General features: G+C 42.2%; 1 protein-coding gene across 1 annotated transcript in view; it reads right to left on the bottom strand.

Moving 5' to 3' along the window:
* LOC108255961 (protein tyrosine phosphatase non-receptor type 14) overlaps positions 1-23,715 on the bottom strand; it is a 49,871-nt gene that overhangs the window by 6,463 nt on the left and 19,693 nt on the right. The window contains exons 3-17 of the mRNA XM_017452372.3: positions 19,203-19,372; positions 11,661-11,758; positions 11,025-11,092; positions 10,731-10,801; positions 10,481-10,568; positions 10,276-10,364; positions 10,060-10,147; positions 9,805-9,887; positions 9,584-9,635; positions 6,754-6,823; positions 3,160-4,448; positions 2,725-2,982; positions 1,726-1,869; positions 1,201-1,419; positions 78-206 (exon numbers count right to left, since the gene is read on the bottom strand). Of these exons, the coding sequence (XP_017307861.1) occupies positions 78-206; positions 1,201-1,419; positions 1,726-1,869; positions 2,725-2,982; positions 3,160-4,448; positions 6,754-6,823; positions 9,584-9,635; positions 9,805-9,887; positions 10,060-10,147; positions 10,276-10,364; positions 10,481-10,568; positions 10,731-10,801; positions 11,025-11,092; positions 11,661-11,758; positions 19,203-19,372 (2,916 nt within the window). The remainder of the gene's footprint in view (positions 1-77; positions 207-1,200; positions 1,420-1,725; positions 1,870-2,724; positions 2,983-3,159; positions 4,449-6,753; positions 6,824-9,583; positions 9,636-9,804; positions 9,888-10,059; positions 10,148-10,275; positions 10,365-10,480; positions 10,569-10,730; positions 10,802-11,024; positions 11,093-11,660; positions 11,759-19,202; positions 19,373-23,715) is intronic.

Here is a 23,715-nt window from a genome sequence, read left to right on the forward strand (position 1 = left end):
TAAATGTTATTAATGCGTTAACTAATAAAATGCTTGGAAATCGAAATCCATTGCAAATTTACACTCGGTGCCTGTACCTCCTCTGCCGTAACCATGGCGATGACGTTGACCCCTTGCTCCCAGACCATCTGCCAGAAATCGTGGCAAGTGCCGGGAAGAGGGCCCTGCGTCGCAATGTAATGCCACTCCTCCCCTCTGATCAGCATCTGCGTGTACACACACATGCACAGACAGGGAAACACACGGATGTTTTGAAATCATTATCTTACACTAGAGGGCAGCAGCATCAGCTAAAACACATCCTGCTGCATCCTTGCATCGCAGCAACACTGGCTACAACTCACTCAGTTCTGAGCGGCGGTATCGGTCCGATATCGGCCAGAACCGCTAGATGGGTATCTGATTCGATGTGATAAATTTCCCGAACTGTTACAAATGGCAACGGATGAATGTAAGCTTAACCCACAACGTGCATCTTGTGTGCATTCGTGTGCACACACATGACCCTGACGTAATAATTACACTTTATTCGTTTTCCTTTTAGGAAAAATAACCACCAGCAACAACAACAACGAAAAACAAAAAAACAAACACCCCCCCCAAAAAAAATAAATAAATAAAACAATAATTAACCAAATAAGTGAATAAATAAATTAACAAAAACAAAAACTTTATTAATTTATCTATAGAAGACATTAAAATAAATAAAGGTATATATTTTTAAATAAATAAATAAATAAATACAATTTGAAAAAAGCACATTAACAGGCAATGTACCTTCATTTTACACTGTGGAGAATAAAGAGGGATAGTAATGATGTCACCATCTATCTAATACACCTAATATATTCAACATAAATATATATATATATATATATGTATATATGTCATGAATATCCTCTGCCTGGGGAAAAACAACAGGAACAACAACAATAACAGCAAAACTCAGGGAAAAAAAGTTCTAAATTTCGTTTGGCACGCAAGCAGCAGATCTGAAGCTAAAGAGGGAACAGGGCTCTCCGAGAACATTTGGAACGGCACCGTGTAATTCGAGTGGTTCGAGCGGCTTTAGACATTCCACGGAGATTTGGCCCGTTTTATTTTTAAATCTCCTCGAGTTTGTTTATTTGTTTTAACGAGTTTTTCTGCCTCTCGGCCCCTGTGGCTGAACGGAATACTGCGCGATGACGTGGAACTCACCTTGATGTGCGAGGCGTTAATGTAGCCTGTGTTGTTCTCTTTGTTTGGCACCAGCTCGACACGGTTCTCCTCATACGGAACCACGTCACGGAACCGGTTCCTCTCGGTGTTATCGGGCAGTGTGGCTGTGGCGAGGTTGCACTCGGGTCTTTTTTTAGGGATCTGCTCGTATTCGGCGAAGAGCCGGTCCTCCGTTAACCTCAGCTCCAGATGCTTACACTGACACACACACACACACTGGTTAAGTCCTGTTCTACCTTACTTTTAAGTAAGTGACTTTGTATACATAAACAAATATGACAAACAAAACCAAACAAAGACGAAAACATTAATGGCGATGACTTCAATGCTACTAAAATGTGGTCTAAACGAAAGTCTCGTTCAAATCGGTTTACTTACTTACACACACGTACTGTAAGACCTTTCACCTGTTAGTGGTTTGCTTCATTTCGACTCAACTTCATGACCGCTTTGATCGATAAACGAGATCGAATAAAGTCGGAGAATATACGCTCTCTCTCTCACCATCTCGTCCGTGTTGGCCTTAGCGGAGACGTCCTCACGTGGGTTTTCTGGGACGGGCATACGGCTCACGTACAGTCCGTTCAGAGTGGCCATCATCAGAGGCCTCTTCATCGAGTCCACCGACATCTTCTGCCTCTCCAGAGTCTTTGTGATTAAAAAAAAAAAAAAGGGAGAAAACCAGCCGTCACTTCTCATAGACCCACAAAACGTACGCTTTTAGTAGATGGTTAATGTGTTAATAATCCATCCATCCATCCATCCATCCATTTTCTACCGCTTACTCCTTTTCAGGGTCACGGGGAACCTGGAGTCTATCCCAGGGAGCATTGGGTACAAGGCGGGGTACACCCTGGACAGGGTGCCAGTCCATCGCAGGGCACAATCACATACACACTCACACACCCGTTCATACACTACGGACACTTTAGACACGCCAATCAGCCTACCATGCATGTCTTTGGACTGGGGGAGGAAACCGGAGGAAACCCCCACAGCACGGAGAGAACATGCAAACTCCACACACACAGGGCCACGGCGGGAATCGAACCCCCGACCCTGGAGGTGTGAGGCGAACGTGCTTTTCGCCTCACACGTCCTTTTTTACAATATATTACAACGTCCATACGACATACAAGTTAAAAATATCGTCCTTCCTCGCTTATTTATACTATACATAGAGTTATATTTTTGCTCCTGAGGTAAATTCTGTTCTGCAACATAACGAAAGCTGTCTTCTATCGCTTCCTGATTTGGACAACAACGGAAGGACGCGAAACCGTCCGTTTTCTTCCCCCCATTTTGAATAGTGTTTTACTGATAACCTCTAACCAACAACCTCCTGAGAAACTCCTCCTACTTAAGTTATGTGATGGGAACGAGACACATACTCAAGTACGGATAGTCCTGGGTTCAGATTAGTCGCCGAGGCAACGTATGCAAGTCTGACTGAATGCAAATGAATGAAAATGACATCGCTAAAGAGGTGGAGGTCTTTCTCACCCTCTGTGCAATCTCTCTCTCTACAATGCTGTCCTCGATGGCAAACATCTCGGAGACGGGTCTCTCTTTCACCGGTTCTTTCCTCACTCTCTCCTTGACGCTGGTGAGGTCGGGCTCAGAGATGGACGGTCCCAGAGTCGCCCCGCTCAGGCACACCTGGTCCATACGGCTCGGACTTTGCCTCCCGCGGTGCCCTCCTGCGTGGACGTCGACCTGCGTCTGCACCTGAGCCGCTTCTGGAGAACCTCGGCTCCGATCCTGCATCCATACACAACGGCACGATGATGCGTTACCTCGTTAAATACCATCAAGCGTGTGCTGAAACAGGGTCGGTTAAGTTCGGATATTATAACGTTCTGTTTATTTTATATAAACGTAACACTTGGAAATCTTTACGTACATGGTAACGGTAACTGAGCGTAGGTGATGAAGTACCTGGTTGTGGTGTCTGAGTGCGATGTTGCTGCTGCTGGACCGTGGTCCCGGGTATTCCGGCGGGGGCTTGTTAGGGATGTTAGCGAGTGCCGCCTGCAGTTGAGCGCTGATGTCCTCGTTCAGGCCTGGGATGTGAACGTCCAGCTCGGGTGCGTACTCCTCCTCTTCCTCCTCACTCTCGCTGCTGTGGATCAGCATGGTGACATTAGAGAGTGTTTTCTGATGCTGGTATGTTGGGTCAGGGTTGGAGGATTTCTGGGTTGGTATTTGCACCTCAGCCAGCTGAGGCGGTGGAGGAGGTGGGACCTGTGCCTGCTGAGGAGGGATCAGGGGTGGCACTTGCTCTCGTAGTGTGTTCCTTCGAGGCAAGGGGGCTACACTGGCTCCCTTGAGGACCATCGCGACTTCCATGCTGTGGCGTTTGGCGAGCGTGGAACGGTGCTTCATGGCCGTTAGAGGCTCGCTCACTTCCTGTAGTGACTGGTGCACTACGGCTGAGCTGTCTGGTTGGAAGGTTTTCACCGACAGCTGTACTTTACGCGTCACCAGTTCCGGACTAGAGCCTCCGATGCAGCGTTGCCGGTGGCTTGCCAAATCCGGTGTGCTTGTAGCTGGCCTAAAGGATGCCGAGTAAGGGGGTGGAGGTCTTGATTGGTGGTTCCTAAACACATGGGTAGTCCTGTTAACCACTTGCTGCTTAGTGTTGGCCAGCTCTGGCGTGCTGACGGTATGCGAGATGCCGTTAGCAGTGCCAGATTGTGGCTGAGCCGTTGTAGAATGTACCATCTGACCCTGGTGAGGTGGGGAGGGGCCAGTATGAAGTCCATATACTGCCTGAGGGCCTCCACCCCCACCATAGGGCGTGTGGTACGGGCCTTGCTCACGCATTTCCGGCTGGCTGTACACTAGCGATGGTTGACGGTAAACATACGTGTTGCTGATATTGAGGCTGCGCAGTGACTGGCTGTGACAGTCGACGTTGGGTGTGTTTGGGAGGAGGCAGCGTTTCTGCCGCATCACCGCGTCGTACTCTGGTGTGGGCCTGTAGGACGGCGGGATGATGGCCGAGTGTCGGTGGCTGGGGATGTAGTCAGGCCGCATGAGCTCACTCCCAGGGATGCTGGGGCTCGAAGACATGGGCGAGGAGTGAACAAAAGTCTGTGAGCGGTTCAGGGAGCTTACGCTCGGGCTGCTGCACATACTGCCATTAGGAACCAGGCCGTTGCGGAACCCAAACTCCACCAGATTCGTCTCGGACTTACAGTACGGGTCTTCGTGGAAGATACTGTCTGTTGGGGGCAGAGAAACAGATTTACATACAGAGAGCGAGAGAGAAAGAGAGACAGTGTGTGAATTATTATTTCTTATTATAGGACAGCAGAACATGACCAAATATGAGTCTTTATTGGTCATATATACATTACAGCACAGTGAAATTCTTTTCTTGCATACCCCAGCATGTTAGGAAGTTGGGGTCAGAGTGCAACCTTTGGGGGGTCAGCCATGATACAGCAGAGGGTTAAGAGCCTTGCTCAAGGGCCAAACAGTGGCAGCTTGGCAGTGCTGGGACTTGAACCCTCGACCTTCCGCTCAGTAAACCAGAGCCTTAACTGCCAAGCCACCACTTAGTGGTCAAGGCTCTGGGTGACTGATCGGAAGGTCGGGGGTTCAAGCCCCAGCACTTCCAAGCTGCCACTGTTGTGCCCTTGAGCAAGGCCCTTAACCCTCTCTGCTCCAGGGGGCGCTGTATCATGGCTGACCCTGCACTCTGACCCCAACTTCCTAACATGCTGGGGTATGCGCAGAAAAGAATTTCACTGTGCTCTAATGTATATGCAATCAATAAAGACTCATTATCATCATTATTAAAAATGGTGCACTTATATAGCACTTTTATCCAAAGCGCTTTACACTGCGTCTCATTCACCCATTCACACACACACACACCAATGGTAGCAGAGCTGCCATGCAAGGTGCTAACTTGCCATCGGGAGCAACTTGGGGTTCAGTGTCTTGCCCAAGGACACTTCGGTATGTGGAGTCACGTGGGCCGGGAATCGATCCGCCGACCCTACGATTAGTGGACAGCCCGCTCTACCACCTGAACCACAGCCGCCACTATTACCCATCAGTGCGGTGGAATTCAGCCCTTGCTACATCTCTGCCTAAAGTGAGTGATGCAGCAGCGCTTTAGTACTCCGTCCAGCTCCCTCATCTGCTCGTTTGTACACTCGGCTCAGACAGATCAGCGTTCACAGCTTCATGCTAACACCACCGTGAACGCACCGTCATCAACCCACAGATCACTGATTAGTAAACTCGGGTCTGCGCTGTAACTGCGTCATACATCTATGCTGCATTCTGGGAGCGTCTGAGATCCGCACAAACGTCTCCACTACTTCTACGTCGGACCCTCTCATTAACCTGACGTCGGAAGTCCCGGGGAAATGGTTTGAGAAAAGACGGGCTTGCTGACGGTAAAACCTGACTGTTATTCCTTATGTTTTCCTCCATTGCAACTGCGCTAGCAATAACAATGTCGCCTCGTCAGCATGACAAACAACCCGCTAACCTCTCCGGAGAATCGCAAAGAACACTCCATCGATATAAACGCGATTTAAAGCTTCGACATTCTTCACAATGCGAAGAGAACACTTCACGAGTTGCCCTTTGTAGCTTTCATCAACTGCAGTAGAAACAATTCCACTAGCTGTTGATTTAATTACCCCGATTCAAACACACCCACATTTAACAAACTGAATCTTCAGATATCCCAGGTTTCATTAGTGCACGCTTATATAAGGCGATCAGGACGTAATTCCAAACCGCATTGAAGCAATAAAAGACTCTTGGTCTGGAAGTTTCCTTAGATCTATTAAACAACTTTAAACCTAGTGGCCTAGTAATTATCTCGCATACTCGGGCTTATCATGTGGTCCTGTTTTGTGTGTGTGTGTGTGTGTGTTAATTTCCAGCAGAGAGATCAAAAACAGAATAATTAGAGAGCTGACTTCAAGGATTAGGAAGGTGTGTCTGAGTCTGTGTGTGTGAGACAGAGAGATAGAGAGAGAGAGAAAAGAGACAGAAAGGTAGACCTGAAAGCAGGCATAGATATCCAAAGCCATTAATTATGGATTCAATCCTATAGATTGTATTCAATTACACATGCGTATCTATTTATTAAGTCTTACTTGTCTAGAAGTCTTTTAAACTTTAGAATCGCTTAAGTAAATATCTGGTTCGGACCGGATCCGGTTCTTCAGTACCACAAAGTAATAAGATTACAGAATTTAAATAGCTGATGTGGCATAGCAAACCAGATATAATAGAATATATATGGGGTACTGCGTATACTAGAAAAGAGTTTTCCCAGGCCACCGCACACAGAGACACAGGCTCCGCCCATCGAGGAAACCGGCATGCCGCAAACGTACCGCAATTCTAACGAATTGACTGCTGCGACGTTTGACCGATGATAAAATCTGTCACTTGAGATGGTGGTGGTCCGAATGAGACGTCCTACTAAGAGTTTATTAACAAAATGTGTAGTCCTTATCGGTGTGTGTGTGTGTGTGTGTGTGCGTGTGTGTTTACCTTGCGAGCTCTGCGTCTCCTGATAGTGATCAGGATACTGAGAATGTGCAATACAGGACTGCGGCCTATGCTGAGAAAGAGAAATAAAGAATAGATATAAACAACAACAACAACAACAACAACAACAAGAACTACTAGTTGCTAAATTTGAGAAATTCTTCAAAAATCCAATAGATTTGAACTTGTAAAATACTTGAAATTACTGATATGCAAATTATCATTACAAAAAAATAAAATAATGACATGCAAAAAACGTAAAGTAATGTGCAGGTACTTGAAATATATACCGTAAAACCCGTTCAGAGGTCCACTCGTTGTGACTGTAGAATATCATGTACTAATCCCCGCCTTTCTTTTTTTTAGCTCATTGCATTAAAATGACCGGGCTTGACTTGACTCCTGTGTATTTTAATGAGTGTAATATATTGGAAACGAGAAGCTCAGATCTCGGCTCTGGAGCATGATAGGACGAAACTAAGTGCACTGCCGTACTTAGTTTTGTCCTATCATCCTACAAAGCTGAGATGTAGTATAATATCATATAGCGCGGTGTCCTGTTGCATAGTAAGTACTGTATAGTATTGTATAGCATAGTGATTATCAATTCATCGAAAATAAGGAGTGCAGTTTCTCATCCCATCAGGTAACGAGTGTGATTGATCTAATCAAGGCAGCAGATAATAATGCAGTGTTGCCAGGTCCCCGTTTTTCCTGTCGAATTTCATAGGCGAACTAAAACGTAAATATTAGCGCTGTACTGTCCTGTTTGAACGTACAGAAATTCTTCATGACGTTATGAGGCCAGTTTAGGATCTTTGGTAAAGGAAACGATATGATAGCGCACAAATTGCTTGCTCGATCAGAGAAATCTGATTACACGATACAGTACCCAGCTGCAGTTTAGCTAGCTTCAGTTTAATGTTACATCAGGCTTGCTAACATTAAGCTAACTACTAAGCAAGCAAAGATTGCTTGCATGTTAGCCAAGATTAGCCTGTTATGTTGTATATTTAAGTTTGTTTTTTAAAATATATATATATATATATATATTTTAAGTTACACGCAAATTATTTATTTATTTATTTTTTTACGATGTACAAACAATATGACTGTTCTCAACTTGGACGTACACGTTTCGTTATCCTTAAATTTCATCTAGTCATTTCCGTTCATTATTAACGTATCCGTTTCCTTCTCTTTAAACACATCCATCCACACACTAATCCTCAACGTGTCCTCGGTGTGTACGGAGAGCCAGGCTGAGACTCGGGCTGCGGTTGGCGCACTGAGGGCCATTGTGCCGGTTTTAGCTGCATTGTTAGGCATACGGTGAGGAATTGAGAGACCGAGGAATACGGAGACCTAACGTCCCTCTGGGGAAGCTTACCAACCTTGGAGCTACTGATATGTGCTTTCCTGTACGCTTTTTTAACTTAATAGCAGTTCAAAGTTAAACTCTAATCGCAATGTCGCTATTGTCTTGTGTTGTAAATGAGATTTGCCTCAAAGGAAAATACCTTGAGTGAATAACACAAAAATTGGGATTTAAGTACAGACCGGAAATTGGTGTACGGTGGCCTGGGAAATACAGAAGACTTGGTTTTAGACCTTCAGCCACTAAAAACGAACATCGTGAGAACCCGCGTATCGTGCGCCGTGTTTTAAACAGAGAAACCGCAAAGTGTTTTGAGATTTTATCGAAAGCTCTGGCACGGAGGTGTCGTTTCAGTGGTTTGTACTGAGAGGTAAGTTCTACAAAGTTGTTGGAAAACATTTTTCGATTAACAAGCCTGTTTTTCCTGGATGCTGGTCGTTTCAGTGTACTCCGGGAGTATGTTTAGAGCCTTGACTCAGAACTTAAGTAGGCGCTGTTTATTCAACACAGCATTTGATGAGTCTTGCCTTCTTTCCCAAACAAACCTCAAGAACCTCCGACCACTTCAAATATGCTGATGGTCAAAAATTCCCCATGAGAGAACGAAAACTTGATATTTGGCCCAAATATGAGGCAAGAAGTCAGAGTGAATGATTCAGGCATTGGCTATTTCACTCAATTTCCATACATACTGTCGGATCTACAATAACGTTTAAGGAAACATAGTGTAACATATTAAAAATACAATGACAAACTTGTGAATTACATTCATAAACACTTTCTCTGGTAAATCTGGCTACAAGAATGACTGTATATATATATATTTTTTTTAATGTTATGCTTGATGGACTTCTTTTTCAAATAAATCATCTAGTCTAACAAATAGCTAATTAACGTTTGCAAGAAAACTGGCTAACCTGGCTGGTAATTATTTGAGTCTTTAACTAAAGAGTTTGGAGAATACATGGACAAGCTAGTTGAGTACTTTTAAATGTTTTAAAGCACATGAACGTTTGGATTTAAAAAGAAAACGATGGGGAAAAAGCTGCTCAAACGCAAACAAGAACGCACTGAACTGGTAGGCGTGGCCTAAAAGTCCCAGCCAGTTTCAAAATTGTTCAATCATACAATATAGATAAATTATAAAATCATCACAGTTGCTATGTGGAAACTTGAGTAATCTTTTGATTGCAGGCCCCGCCCACACGCAGATGGATACTGGCGTGATATGTAGTTCGAAAAACTACTACAAAAATGATTTACATTTACATGAGCTAGCTAGTCGCTGGAAATAATATGTCATAAATTGTTATGTCAAAGCGGGAAAAAATATTGTTTAGCGCTTCGTGTTATCCGGGGAAATAGGCCGGAATGTGGAAAAACGCCAATGTGGTCAAAACGTAAGGGCTGACGATGAGGTACAACTTATGTTATTAAGTTCAAAGGCGAACTTACCTGCCTATTCCAGGTGGATCTTCTCCGTATAGTGACGGGAGAGTGGGTCGGCCTGCAGGAAAAAAACAACAACAAAAAAAAAAAACACCAGAAGACAAAACCGCAGTTATGTGCAGTTACACTGATCCGCCACGGGTGGCAGTGTTGTACACAGAGTGTGGAGGAGCCAGAAAGAACCACAGATTTCAGAAATGGGATGGAAATGTTTGAAATGAACTCACTCTACACAGATCTTGTTCTGTTTGTAAAACTTGTGTCTGGCGGTAAAGAGGCGTGCGATGTATTTCGCCATCTCCATATCCTCCTAAAGGACAAAAATCAAAAGAGCAACCTTAAAACTACGCTTTCGAGTCGTGACGTTTTCAGAAATCCGTTCTAGCTAAGAAGTAACGTAAGAACGCGCGAAGCTAGCAGCTTTCCACCGAGTTTGTTTTCCCGCGAGACGGCCTTGCCGAGCGCCCAGTCTCAACACTGACCATGTGAAACATGATGGTGTCGTCTTTGCTGGTTATCTCCACGGTGATAGCCGACTTGTTGTGCCCGATGGTTCCGATGTCCTTCCACCTACGAGAGAGGAATTGCGTCAACCTGACCTTCCACGTCTGAGAGCAGTTAAGGAAAACAATGTCGGACAGCGGAGATAGGAAAACAAACTCGTCATACGTCATGAAAGGGTCAAAGGTCAGTCTCACCGGTGAAGCATGATCGATCTCCCGTTCCTGTGCTTGGCAAAGATCCCGATAAAAGAAACTCCGATGAAGATGTCGTTGGTGTAATTGTCCTGAAGACGAAACAATACGCACGCTCGAATCATAATCGCACGTGATCACACGTATGGAGAAAACAAAACAAAACAAAAAAACGCGTCCCGGAGACGCAAACGTGTCTGCGTCTTACTTTAGCAGCAAAGCTCTCCTGCCCGAATCCATCCAGCTTCTCCACCTCTTTAATGTAGAGCAGCTCTGCATCTGCGGCCTGCATCTGACTGACACGTACACACACCGCAACATTTAATTCACGTGAGCTGTTATTCGAATCTAATCTAATCTAATCTACACCACCTGTTAACATGATCTAATTCACACAAGATATGATTCTGGTCTAATCTATGCTGATCTGTATTAAAGACATTATTTGAGTTCCCTACTAGTGACTCTTGTGTTCCTCGGCCACTTTCTGAGTCCAGTCGTCCAGCACCTCATCAACATGGGGCCAGTTCTAGAGAAGAGCCAGAGAAACGTGAACACACACACACACACACACACACACACACGCACACACCCGATACACCTGTGATGTGTTTTTTTTTCTCTCTCTTTCCCTCTGTGGAATAGGCTTTTCTTTTTCGAACATGTTTACCCGACACACAGGTATGCTTCTCCTGCAGTGTGAAAGGAATGCATACCCTGAGGCACACACACAAACACACACACACACTTACCACGGGGAACAAAACATATTCCCTGAGGAAATCCTGAGACAGATATTGAGTGAAATCTCCAAAGTCGGCTGCAGAGAGAGAGAGAAACAGAGAAGAGCAGTCACTAATCCAAATCCCAAAAAAATAAACCTCACACAATTATGCTACTCACGCTACTTGTTTTATTACCGCTATCCAATCCGAACGATTTATGTTCTACATAAGTCCTTTTCTCGGATGTCTATTTACTAAGAATCGCTCGTGTCTTGTGTAAATAGTTATACGTGGCTAAATAAACGATGGACAAGCAGCTGGTTTAACTCGATATAGTAATACTATCTCTTCACATTCTTCACCTGACAAAAGAGAGTAGCAAGATAAAGCGACATGCTCAGAGCACGTTATCTTCTTCGCCTTCTTTCCTCCCGCGTTTCATAATGTTCTCTACTATCTGTCTGTTTGAATTCTTGCATGGGCAACGAACTACACGTTCTCCATCTTGTCTTCTTTATGTTTACATTCCCGTGAGCTGCTGGCTAAAAGTTCTGATAGCAGTTCAAGTGGATAACTGCTCTCCTGCTCTAAATACCATATTAGGTATGACAGCACAGAGCTACCAGTAACATCTCTCTCTCACACACACACATACACACTTACCCTGGACGGCGAGACCGGCGAGTCGAATGCCCTGCTCTACGGTGCAGTGAAGGCGTCCATCGAGAACCTCCTTCTTCACCTGCAGGTAGTACTGATACCTGAGAGACACAAGGACACGGGTGATCCAGTGTGTACAGAATATCACAAAATACACGAGTTTTTAAAAAAAAAAAAAAAAAGCTAAACAAGTTTGCCGTCAGTGTAATGTTCAAATGCTAGGGTGGACGTTACCAGAGGTAGACAAATAATAAATCCAATAGCTTGTAAAAGCTAACTAAAAGCTCCAATGAACCTAATTGATGAGGTTAAAAAAAAAAAGAGATAGCTAACTAGCTGGCCAGTATTTCATCTCAGAATGAGAAATTCTGACAATGTAAGGGTAAACGTCGTGCTCGAAAATATCTCAAAAGTATCACGTGGGATAAGTTTTTGTGCTTTTTCTTCGTAAGTACAAGTTATTGAGCCCCTAGCACAGGTAAAGCCTGCATACTGTAAATATTATGGTCATGTGACCAACATTTGTACAAAAATGTCAAAATAAAAATGTTGTGTATATTTCGATGTTTCAAAGTGGCCGATTAATACCATGATACCGTGACAGCCTTGATTACTGTGATATTTCTGACTAGGTTATCATACTACGAAAACTTCAAAGCATCACACAGAGACATAACGGATATCATTATCGTTATCATGGCAGATAAAAGATATTAAAAAAACCTCTGGCGAGTGTCTTTATTTTCTCTCCAAATATTTGGCCGCGAGGTCATATCTTATTTGACAGCTTCGCTTTATTTTGCTCGACGTTTCCACGTTATGTACAAAATAATAACATTAAACCAACTGCTTTCATTCAGCTTCTATTCGATAAAAAAATGTATTTCATTCAAAAGATATCACGATATTAATGATATCTTTACAAGTGTACTGTGACATAATTTAGCATGATTGTGATATTTTATCATTATAGTTATCACTATAGCATTGAGGTGCCTCGAACCAACAGCATTTTCGGGGGCCAAGCACCCAGACCCTGTGAGACGCACATTCATAGACGCGCTACAATTGTTGCATAAGCAATCACAGGAAAGCAGAGCCACAACTATAGGCAAAGGGATTCGAGAATTATTTGTAGTTTCATGCATTTGCCAGTCTGTTACAGGAGAATGGTTCTGAATATCCTTATCCCTTTGATAACTTTTGTTCAGACGGTTCGCAAGATGATGTGAGCCAAATTTGATGAAGGTTGGAGGAGGAGGAGCAAAAATGGCAGTTAGATGTAAGCATTTTTAGCATGTTATTTTAACTAGTTGACCAGTATGTGCCACAAAATTTGTTGCATAGGATCAAGTCATGGTTCTGAAGATTGGCTACCAGGTTTTGTGTCAGTGCACAAAGTCTTCGCTGAGATACAGCCTCACTTCCTGTTTGGTGGCTTCTCTGTCAGATTCGTCGGCCCATTACGGGCAAAGCGTTTGGAGTATTTAAAATTATTTTGAGAATTTTTCTGAAGCTTAATCTGAAGATGACTTGTGCCAAATGTGGTGATGTTTGGACAAAATTTTTAGGAGGGATCTGTTTTTGACAAAATCCAAGATGGTGGAAAATCTAATTAGGCAGAAAGGGTGCGTTGAACTCATCTGGACCCAGGAAATCCACGAGGCTTTTACATTTTGGAGACATGGTTCAAAAGTTATGACCATAAACATACTTCCAAATTAAGGCCAAATTTGACCCGAAGGTGGCGCTACAACGTTGGCTCAAATTTGGTCAGAATGTTCCTTAGACCCTCCCCAATTAGTGTGCCAAATTTCACAACTCTGTACCAGATGGTTCTATGGGCTGCCATAGACAACCTAACCAGAAGAAGTAGAAGAAGAAGAAGAGGAGGAAAAAAGGAAGAATAACAATAGAGTGCCTATGCGCCTTTGATATATACACACCAAAGAAAAACATACACCAAGGCTTGTCCTAATATCCTTGTGAGGACCTTCCTTTGACATAATTACTAACACAGCTAATACTACACCTAAACGTAACCCTCTGTAATCTGTAACCAAAAGGAAACATTTAGTCTATTTTATTTATACAATTAAAAAAAAAAGTAGTTTTCCTTGTGGGGACCAGACGAATGTCCCCGCAATTTCAAAACTGTCAGTTATTCCCACCATGGCATTGAGTCACACACAAATCCGCACATGCCCACACACAACTGGCCGTACTGCAGCATTCTTTCAATCTGCGTTAAAGGAAAAGTACTGTTTAATATTTCCCGTTCCTGCATTCCTTTGGAAATTCATTATTCCTTCACTTTTTCCTCGTTTATTTTTTTGCAAGTAATCTCTGTTTAATCATCGTCTTTGAAGAGGCGTTATGTAAGTTGTTAGTCATGTTGGTGGACACGGTGCGCACTTCTCCATCAGAATGAATTGTACCTAACAGAGACTCCGCCCTCTGAACCACACTGGCTCCTCCCCCAACAGTGCGGCGGCAGCCTGGTTTTCCTAATTAAAGGGTTGCCGTGGCACTGGAATGGCCTTCTCACTGGATAATGATGGGTTAGCAGTGCAGGGCAGAGACAGATTACACCCTCCGACTAAATACAGTTTAAAAAAGTCAGAGAGAGAGAGAGAGAGAGAGAGAGAGAGAGAGAGAGAGAGAGCAACTAGACCAAACTTAAACCATATTTTGTCTGCCTGATGTGTGTGTGTGTAGGGAATATGAGATAGAGAGAGAGTGACTATGTGAATCTGTGAAGCGAGAGGTGCTTTCCAGGCTGTATTTATGTTTTGGCCTGTGGTCTGGAATAATCATCGCAAAACTGTGCGTGTATGGGGAGGGGGGAGGAGGAGGGTAGGTAGAAATGCCCCAGCAAGCTGTGATTTCAAGGCTACTCTCGACAAAACAAAGTCCAGGTGTGCTAGACGTCAGCTAACGGGGGAGGAATGCGGGACAGGGAGAAATTAAACACTGAGTGTGTGTGAATAAATGAAGAGGAAGTAAAGAATAAAGATCACCTTACTATATATATATATATATATATATATAAAGGTATACGATTTCAAACTCCCTTACAGTCCTGCAGACCAGCCAAACTTAGGGTTAGGGGTAAGGGTGACAAAAAGTGTGACATATATCCCACTTTTTGCATACGAGCTCAGCAGTTTAACATCTGAGTAGCTAGTACGACTTCTCAATTCAAAAATACGGCAATCGATCGGCCTTCTAAACGCCAGACGCTGACATGCGACGAAAAACTTTTCTACGAAGATTTTGTAACAGTTTTGTTTGCGCCACTGCGGGCTTGTGTGTTTATCGACGATTAACACCGTGACACCGTGGTGTTTTTAGATCGGGCTATGACGCCGTGAAAATTTCATCCCGTATACACGTCCACATGGCTAACGTGGCAAAAGTTTTGGCGCCCGCTGGATCTTTCGACGTTCTACGCTAACGAAGCGCATTCGGCGAGGGGCGAACATGTGGTGAGTGGATCGTTGAGTAAATTTCATACACACACACACACACACACACACACACACACACACACACAGCTCGAGGTCATTTTCACAGCTGCAGTAGTAAGCCAAGCACAGATTGTGTTTCACATTAATCAGATACACTCACCGCCTCGTTTCAAACGTCCATATATGCGACTCCCATATAAACACACACCCACACACACACACACACACACACGGCGACTCGGGCCAGGTGTGAGACATTGACCTTTCGTGTTGTCAGGGCTAACAGGCACTTTGACATGGCTGGCTGCTTAACCAGCAGGGCTAGACAAGCACCTTGTGTGTAACTCCCATCAAAAAGTAAAACATTTGTGTGTGTGTGTGTGTGTGTGTGTGTGTGTGTGTGTGTGAGTGTGTGTGTGATAAAAGTTGCGAGGAACATCTTTCCCTAAAAGCCGCAGAGGAAAAGTGCTAGGTGTGACGAAACCAGCGGACAGAATCTATCAACAAGCGCTCTCACACTTACACACTAAACTTAGGGGACGTCTTGAGTATGTTTTTGTTTTTTTTCCCCCAAGTAACGTTTGATTTTCAGCGACCTTAAGGCTGCGTGTGAGATATCCGAAGCCTTCTGCAATGACTTTCACAGCCAAGCTACTCTGAAACAACCAGAGAGAGATGTGAGGCATGTCCAACATGAATATACCTGATTAAAACCCTCAAAACAAAGTGTGTATAGAGTTGTCCTAGTATTTCAACTGTCATAATACAACACCATCACATGTTCAGTTTCAGTTCCCTGACGTGAATCTATCGAAACTAATGCTTTCAGCCAAAAGCAAAAGACACCGTGTGTCAGTTGGGGAACATTTTATTAGGGAATAAGGAATTTATTAAGGAATTGTCATTGTATAAAAGGAATAAAGACGTCAGGAAGTGCCGTTATCGGAAAAGAATCAACGACAGGATGGTGTGATGAAGCTTTCGTTGATTATTTTCCTACTGCTTGATGGATTATCCACCAGTGTGGAAATCTTCCTTTGGCTTTTTTATTTATTAACGAATGACGTCATACTTTTTTTTTTTTAATCCGTTTAAAGTTACGTTTAAAATTGTGGCCGTGAAGCAAGTTAGTTCATGTTAGCACTTCCGTTATAGACAGCAGTTTCCTCAGCTATCTCGCTTTTCTGAGGTTACTAAAACATCAAACATGGCACGTCATGAGTAAGTACAATTTCTGTTTTACTCTGGAGACGGAAAAACTTCTGCTGGTTAACTCTGGGGTTTTTTTTTGTTGTTGTTGTTTTTTTTTCGTTTTTATTTTTTAGAATAATAAACTACACATACGATAAAATGCTTCTCAAGATAAACTTGAGAAAAGCTAGACAGAAGCTAGTGGAAAAAAAAGATTAACGTACGGGGCTGTGAAAATGCGTTGGTGCTTGGACCCCTCCTTTCTCCTGTACCTAAAAACAGTGCTATTCTCAAAAAAGACTGTGTGTGTGTGTGTGTGTGTGTGTGTGTGTGTGTGTGTGTGTGTGTGTGTGGAATGCCGGTCCTCCTACGCCAGTCGGCCATGCCAACATTCCTGTGTGACTCCTGAATAGCGGCCAGACTCCCAAACACACAGGGAGCAGTGTTCCCTCCTCTCTTTCTCTCTCTCTCTGTCTCTCTCTCTCTCCCTCACACTCTGTCTCTCGCTCTCTCTCTCCCTCACACTCTCTGTGTCTCTCTCTGTCTCTCTCTCTCACTCTCGGTCTCTCGCTCTCTTTCTGTCTCTCTCTTTGTCGCTCTCTGTCTCTCTCTCTCGCTCTCTTTCTTTCTCTCTCCTTCTCTCTCTCTCTGTCTCTCGTTCTCTCTCTCCCTCACACTCTCTCTCGCTCTCTCTCGGTCTCTTTCTGTCTCTCTCTTTCTCTCTGTCGCTCTCTCTGTCTCTCGCTCTCTTTCTGTCTCTCTCTTTCTCTCTGTCGCTCTCTCTGTCTCTCGCTCTCTGTCTCTCTCTCTGTCTCTTGCGCTCTCTCTCTCTCTCCCTCACACTCTCTGTCTCTCTCTTGGTCTCTCGCTCTCTTTCTGTCTCTCTCTTTCTCTCTGTCTCTCGCTCTCTGTCTCTCTCTGTCTCTCGCTCTCTCTCTCTCTCCCTAACACTCTCTGTCTCTCGCTCTCTCTCTCTCTCTTGCTCTCTTTCTGTCTCTCTCTTTCTCTCTGTCGCTCTCTCTCTCTCTCTCACACACACACAAACCATCCTTTGTTCCTCTCTAGCCCCCTGCCCCTTTGGCCTACGACCTACACACTACCAGACCTCCAGAGATGTCTGGGATACCAATCAGCACTACCCCTACCTACCCTTCACCACACACACACACACACACACACACACACACACACATACACGAATACACACTACATCAGACTTTCCAGGACTAAAAAAAAAGAAAGAAAGAAAGAAAAAAAAGAATTCCCATGTGTCTTGTGGTGATGGATTATTATTTTATACCATATGCTGTGTTTTAAAATTTTGGTTAAAGGTGCAGTGTGTACATTTTAGAGCCGTCTGCACTTCCTCCTTCCTTCCCAACTGACTCCAAAACGCCGTTGAACCTACATATATCTGAAGAATTTCCTTTTAAAGAAAAGGGGCGGATGTGTTCTGGCTCGGGGGGGGTGGGGGGGGGGGGGTAAACGTGTCTGTAATAAAGGAAGTAGCCGAATGTATTGAACGGGACGATTTTTCGATGAGGCATCCTTGAAATCATATGAATATTAATGGTCTAGAAACATGTTTAAAGATTACATATTAGACCTTTAAGTTTCACTGGAACATGTAAAATAAATAAATAAATAAATAAATAAATAAATAAATAATAAAAAAAAATAAATACGGGCGTACCTAAAAAAGAATAAATAATGAAATAAATGTCATCACGTCCCTTTTTCCAACCAAAATCACCCGGTGAATTGTAAACACGCTGGAACTTCTGTCAACACGGTTGGGAGAACATTAGACACACACTCACACACACACACACTTGAATGATACACTCTCTGTGTGTGTGTATGAACTGGCAGTAAGACAGAGGACAGCTATTTGTCACACAGTTAGAGCTTGGACAGGAAGAGGTCAGCTGAACGGGAGCCGTCTGGACAAGGGGAGACTTTCCTCCTCACAGCAAACACACACACACACACACACACACACACAGAGGAAAAAGAAAGAGGGGGAGAGAGCATGAAAGAAAGAGGGGGAGACATCGAGACTAAAAGAGACCAAAAAGAGAGATAGGTGGGGGGAAAAAGAGAAAGAGCGAGAGAGAAAGAAATCGAGAGAAAGACAGACTAAGTGAGAGAGATAGAAAAGGAAAGAGGAGTGGGGGAAAGACCCAGTGAACGAGGGAGACAGGAAAAGGAAAAATGCGAGAAAGAAGTAGAGACAGACAAAGATAAAAAAACAGGAAGAACGATAGATAGATAGACAGATATATAGATAGATAGATAGCGCTATGCAGACTTAGTAAAAGAGTAAGTAAAAGGAAGCTAGAAAGAAAGGAGTAGATAGATAGATAGACAGATAGATAGATAGATAGGTAGATAGATAGATAGACAGATAGATAGGTAGATAGATAGATAGATATGCAGAGATTCAGTGAAAGAGTGAGTAAAAGGAAGACAAAGAAAGGAAAAGACAGACAGACAGACAGACAGACAGACAGACAGACAGACAGAGAGTGAGATAGAGATGCAGAGACCCAGAGAGCGAGGGTGAGAGAGTAAAAAACAGAGAGAAAGTGTGAGAGACAGGTTACCAATGTGGCCACAGATGCACAGATGGTCTGGCCAGCTGAGGATGAAAAAACAAACTACACACACACACACACACACACACACACACACACACAGACCCACACTCAAGTGTGCACACACACACACACACACACACACACACACACACACACACAAAGATGCACACTCAAAGTCACATACATACAAAAGTAAAACACACAGATGTTCAGACAGATGGAGGTCAGTTAAACAGTTACACAAGCACTTGCAGACACACACACACACACACACACACACACACCTGGTGACCTCTTGCTCGAGGCGGGAGACGCTAGGCACATAGAACATGACTCCGAAGTACAGCATTGGCTCGTTGCCAAATTTGTCCAACTGCTTCTTCAACGGCTTCTCCAACTCCACCCACCTCTGCACCTGAGCTTTAGAGTGAAACCACAGGCCAAAATAATGCGTCTGAGAGAGAGAGAGAGAAAGAGAGAGAGAGAGGGAGAGAGAGAGAGGAGGAATCAGCTACACAAACACGTGTCATTTGCTGGTTAGGACGGTGTAAAATTACAGTGCATCCCTAATTATGATACATATTAAATATGTATATATTTATACAATATGTATATATTTATACAATATATATTGTATACAAATATGTATACAATATATTACCATATATTGTACACAGCACTGACACGTGTCCATAGATTTTGGTGTTGCAGGATGACATTAATAGCAACGTATCCTCAAACGAAATGAAGTCACGTGGCTAACACACGTGACCTACGCTATAGGTTACTACCTAGTTAATTTTTAGGGTCATTTACAGTAAGTCAGAGCTCATATCATTAACCGGGCTTGACAGGCTTCAGCAAAATTTCCAAAATTTTCCATCTGCACTTTCGCTTTAACTTCGTTTGCAGAAACGTATTAGAGGTCATTCTGATTATTCGCTATAAATCAAGATCTTACCCAATCTGGCAACCCAATTAACTCTCCTGTACAGTGATCTTCCTCTGAGGCATGATGCAGCGTGATTCCTGCCCCAATGGGCCTCTGTTAGCGCTTGTTGCAGTTCCTATTTTTAACCACTAGATGCAGTAATAACTCTATGGATCTAAATGTTGCCGTGACCGCGCTGCACTACTGTACGATTGCAGATCTGGAAAGTAGAACATGAATAGAACTTCGCATTATATCTGTCGCTCGGACGAGGTAAATAGTATTTAAACGGAAGGTAAACATTTGTTGAACGGCTCACATATACCCCTATGTAACTGTCTTCACATCTGCTAGGCATCCTTTTTTAACAGCCTCTGGCTTGCTCGATAAAGATCTAAATCTCTGTAAGGCTGCATTGGTAAAAGTGCTATATAAACCAAAATTGAATTTGCATGTAGCGTGCAGCAAGTATACAAAGTCGGACACTACGCTAATCGTTATCCGGTGATCGTGTGGCTCTAAGAGAGCTCTTAAAGTCTTTCTATTCATGTATTCACCCATCCTCAGATCCAGTTCTGCAGATTCCCGCTGACTTGCTCAGGGAAACACACCTGCCAACAACGTGACGACTGTGTTGTGCAAGGTCGCATACCAGTCTGTCCGACATGTTTGCTCCTGTCTGATGGGCGTATCGAACACGTCATGAGCGGACGGGGATGTGTTTTGGATTTTACCTCTTTAGATATCACTAACTAGAAGATAATCGTAATGATGGCTGTCATGCTGCTCGGCTGCTGCTACTTTAACTGATCGTTAGATGTTGGTAATACTCTGCTCCGTTATGGTAATGCAACATTAAAACCGCCTTTAAGACATTCAGTATATCTTTATCACAATTTTTTACACAACATTTGTTTTAATAAAGTGCAATTTGCAAGAAAACAATTATTAGACAACAGACAAATATTTACCTTAAAAATTTGGTGTCGATTTGGTATATATTTGCATAATGGAACCTGATTGTTAGCTGATTGGAACCTTTGTTAGCTAGCTAGCAGTAACAGTAAAAAAAAAAAAATATGGAGATTACTTTACAATCACTTCAGGAATCCTGTCAGTTTTGCTTTTGTCAGTTAGCTAGCTAGCTAGCATGAACAGTAAAAGTGCATGAATGAACATTACTTAAAGATCACTTCATGAATCCTGTAAGTTTTGCTTTTGTCAGTTAGCTAGCTAGCTAGCATGAACGGTAAAAGTGCATGAATGAACATTACTTAAAGATCACTTCAGGAATCCTGTCAGTTTTGCTTTTGTCAGTTAGCTAGCTAGCTAGCATGAACGGTAAAAGTGCATGAATGAACATTACTTAAAGATCACTTCAGGAATCCTGTCAGTTTTGCTTTTGTCAGTTAGCTAGCTAGCTAGCATGAACGGTAAAAAGTGCATGAATGAACAATACTTAAATATCACTTCAAGAATCCTGTCAGTTTTGTTTTTGTTAGTTAGCTAGCGTGAACGGTAAAAGTGCATGAATGAACATTACTTAAAGATCACTTCAGGAATCCTGTCAGTTTTGTTTTTGTTAGTTAGCTAGCTAGCTAGCATGAACGGTAAAAGTGCATGAATGAACATTACTTAAAGATCACTTCAGGAATCCTGTCAGTTTTGTTTTTTGTTAGTAAGGTAGACAGCATTATAGAAAAAACCCACACATGAATATTTCTAGGTTGCTAGGTAGAATATTGCTAGGTTGTAAATTAGCTAGCAAGCCTTAACAGAAAAAATATATATATTATGTTTATGTGTCGATTTGGTATATATTTGCATATTGGAACCTGATTGGCTCTTATAATGACACAATAATATTTGCCAACATTAATACTAACTCAAATGCCTAATATATTTTTAAAAAATTATACATATATTTATCTTTGTCCTGTTTTTATTTGTGAATAAAATTAGTGCAAAAAAAGAAATGAAAAATAATAATTCAGGAATAATATAAGGAAGGCATGTAAGACATAATAAATATAAATATTTAGGGCAACTTTAACTAACAACCATAACCGTATCATGGCGGTGCGCACAGCAAATGGCGGCGCGCACAGTCGCAGCGGCTCACGGCTCATTCATTCATTCATTCATCAAGTGTCAGTAAAACATTTACATTTAAATAACTTAATATAATTGCAAACATTTTTAAAATATACTTTCAATTTTTAGACAGCATGCACAATTGAGCTATTTTATAAACAGAAATGTATAAACAACTAGTCATGCTCATAAAAAAAAAAACAGAGCTAAATACATAAAGGTTTATACGAGGAAACGGTCATTTCAGAACGATATCATTGGGGTATTTTAAAACTAAATAGAAAATAAAGGCTAAATAATATAGCTGACACAACAATATTATACACAACGTATCATCCTTATACAACATGTAATCGTGTAAGGATGCAACTAATGCTTAATGTTCTCCACTACACTCATGACACATGTCTGAAACTGGTTACTAATATGCTAAAAATCCAGAAGCAAATGCGTCTAAATCCAGTTCTATCCAGTTAATTCTAAATATTTTTTCAGCAGTGTGTATGTGTGTGTGTGTGTGAGTGTGTGTGTGTTTAAAAGTGTAAGTGTGTGGGATACCTTGAGGCAAAACCTGTGCTCATCAACACACCTCAGATTAACTACGTTTGATCTGATGTCATCAAAAAGCAAACACCCACCCACACACACACACCCACACACACACACACACACACGTTCTCGGCATAATTATACACAACACACCAACACATCTCCAAAGTTTCTTCTCGTAACCAGTTCATAGTATAAAAATAATAGGAACATTTTAGCAAAGTTAATGCTTAACATCACTTCAGGAATCAATTTTGTTTTTGTTAGCTAGCTACAGTAGCTAGCAGTAACAGTACAAAAAATATGAAGATTACTTTACAATCACTTCAGGAATCCTGTCAGTTTTGTTTTTGTTAGTTAGCTAGTTAGCATGAAGAGTAAAAAAGTGCATGAATGAATATTATTTAAAGATCACCTCAGGAATCTTGTCAGTTTTGTTTTTGTTAGCTAGCTACAGTAGCTAGCAGTAACAGTACAAAAAAAATATGAATATTGCTTTACAATCACTTCAGGAATCTTGTCAGTTTTGATTTTGTTAGTTAGCTAGCTAGCATTATACAAAAATACATGCATGAATATTTCTTTAAAACGATTTCAGGAATTCTGTCTGATTTGTGGTTGTAAGTTGGCTAGCAAGCCTTAACAGGAAAAAAAAAAAAATTATGTAAAAATCTCTTAGGAATCCTGTCAGTTTTGTGTACGTTAGGTAGCGAACAAACATCAACCGTAAACAATAAAAGCAACATCAAAAAACACAACCAACCAACCAAACAAACAAAAAAAAGTGTATGAATATTACTTCAAAATCACTTCAGGAATCCTGTCAGTTTTGTGTGTTAGCTAGCTAGCATTATCATAAAAAAAATAAAATAAATAATAATAATAATAATAATAATAATAATAATAATAATAATATTAATACATGTATGGATATTACTTCAACCTCTCATCTTGTTAGATAGCTAGCTAGCATTAACAGTAAAAAAATAAATAAATAAACAAATAAATAAATAAATAAATCCCCCTAGGTATCCCGTAAGTTTTATGTGTTACTTAGCTAGCTAGTATTAACAATAAGACAAAAATCAAGTATGACTTTTACTTAAAACTCACTTCACTAATCCCGTTTTGTGCTTGTAAGTTAGCTAGCTAGCATTAACAGTAAACTCACTTCAGGAATCCTGTCCATTGTGTTTGCCATAGCTAAACTCTCTTCAGGAATT

The sequence above is a fragment of the Ictalurus punctatus genome, chromosome 2 (genome assembly GCF_001660625.3).
Source record: "Ictalurus punctatus breed USDA103 chromosome 2, Coco_2.0, whole genome shotgun sequence".
NCBI classification, from domain to species: Eukaryota; Metazoa; Chordata; class Actinopteri; order Siluriformes; family Ictaluridae; genus Ictalurus; species Ictalurus punctatus.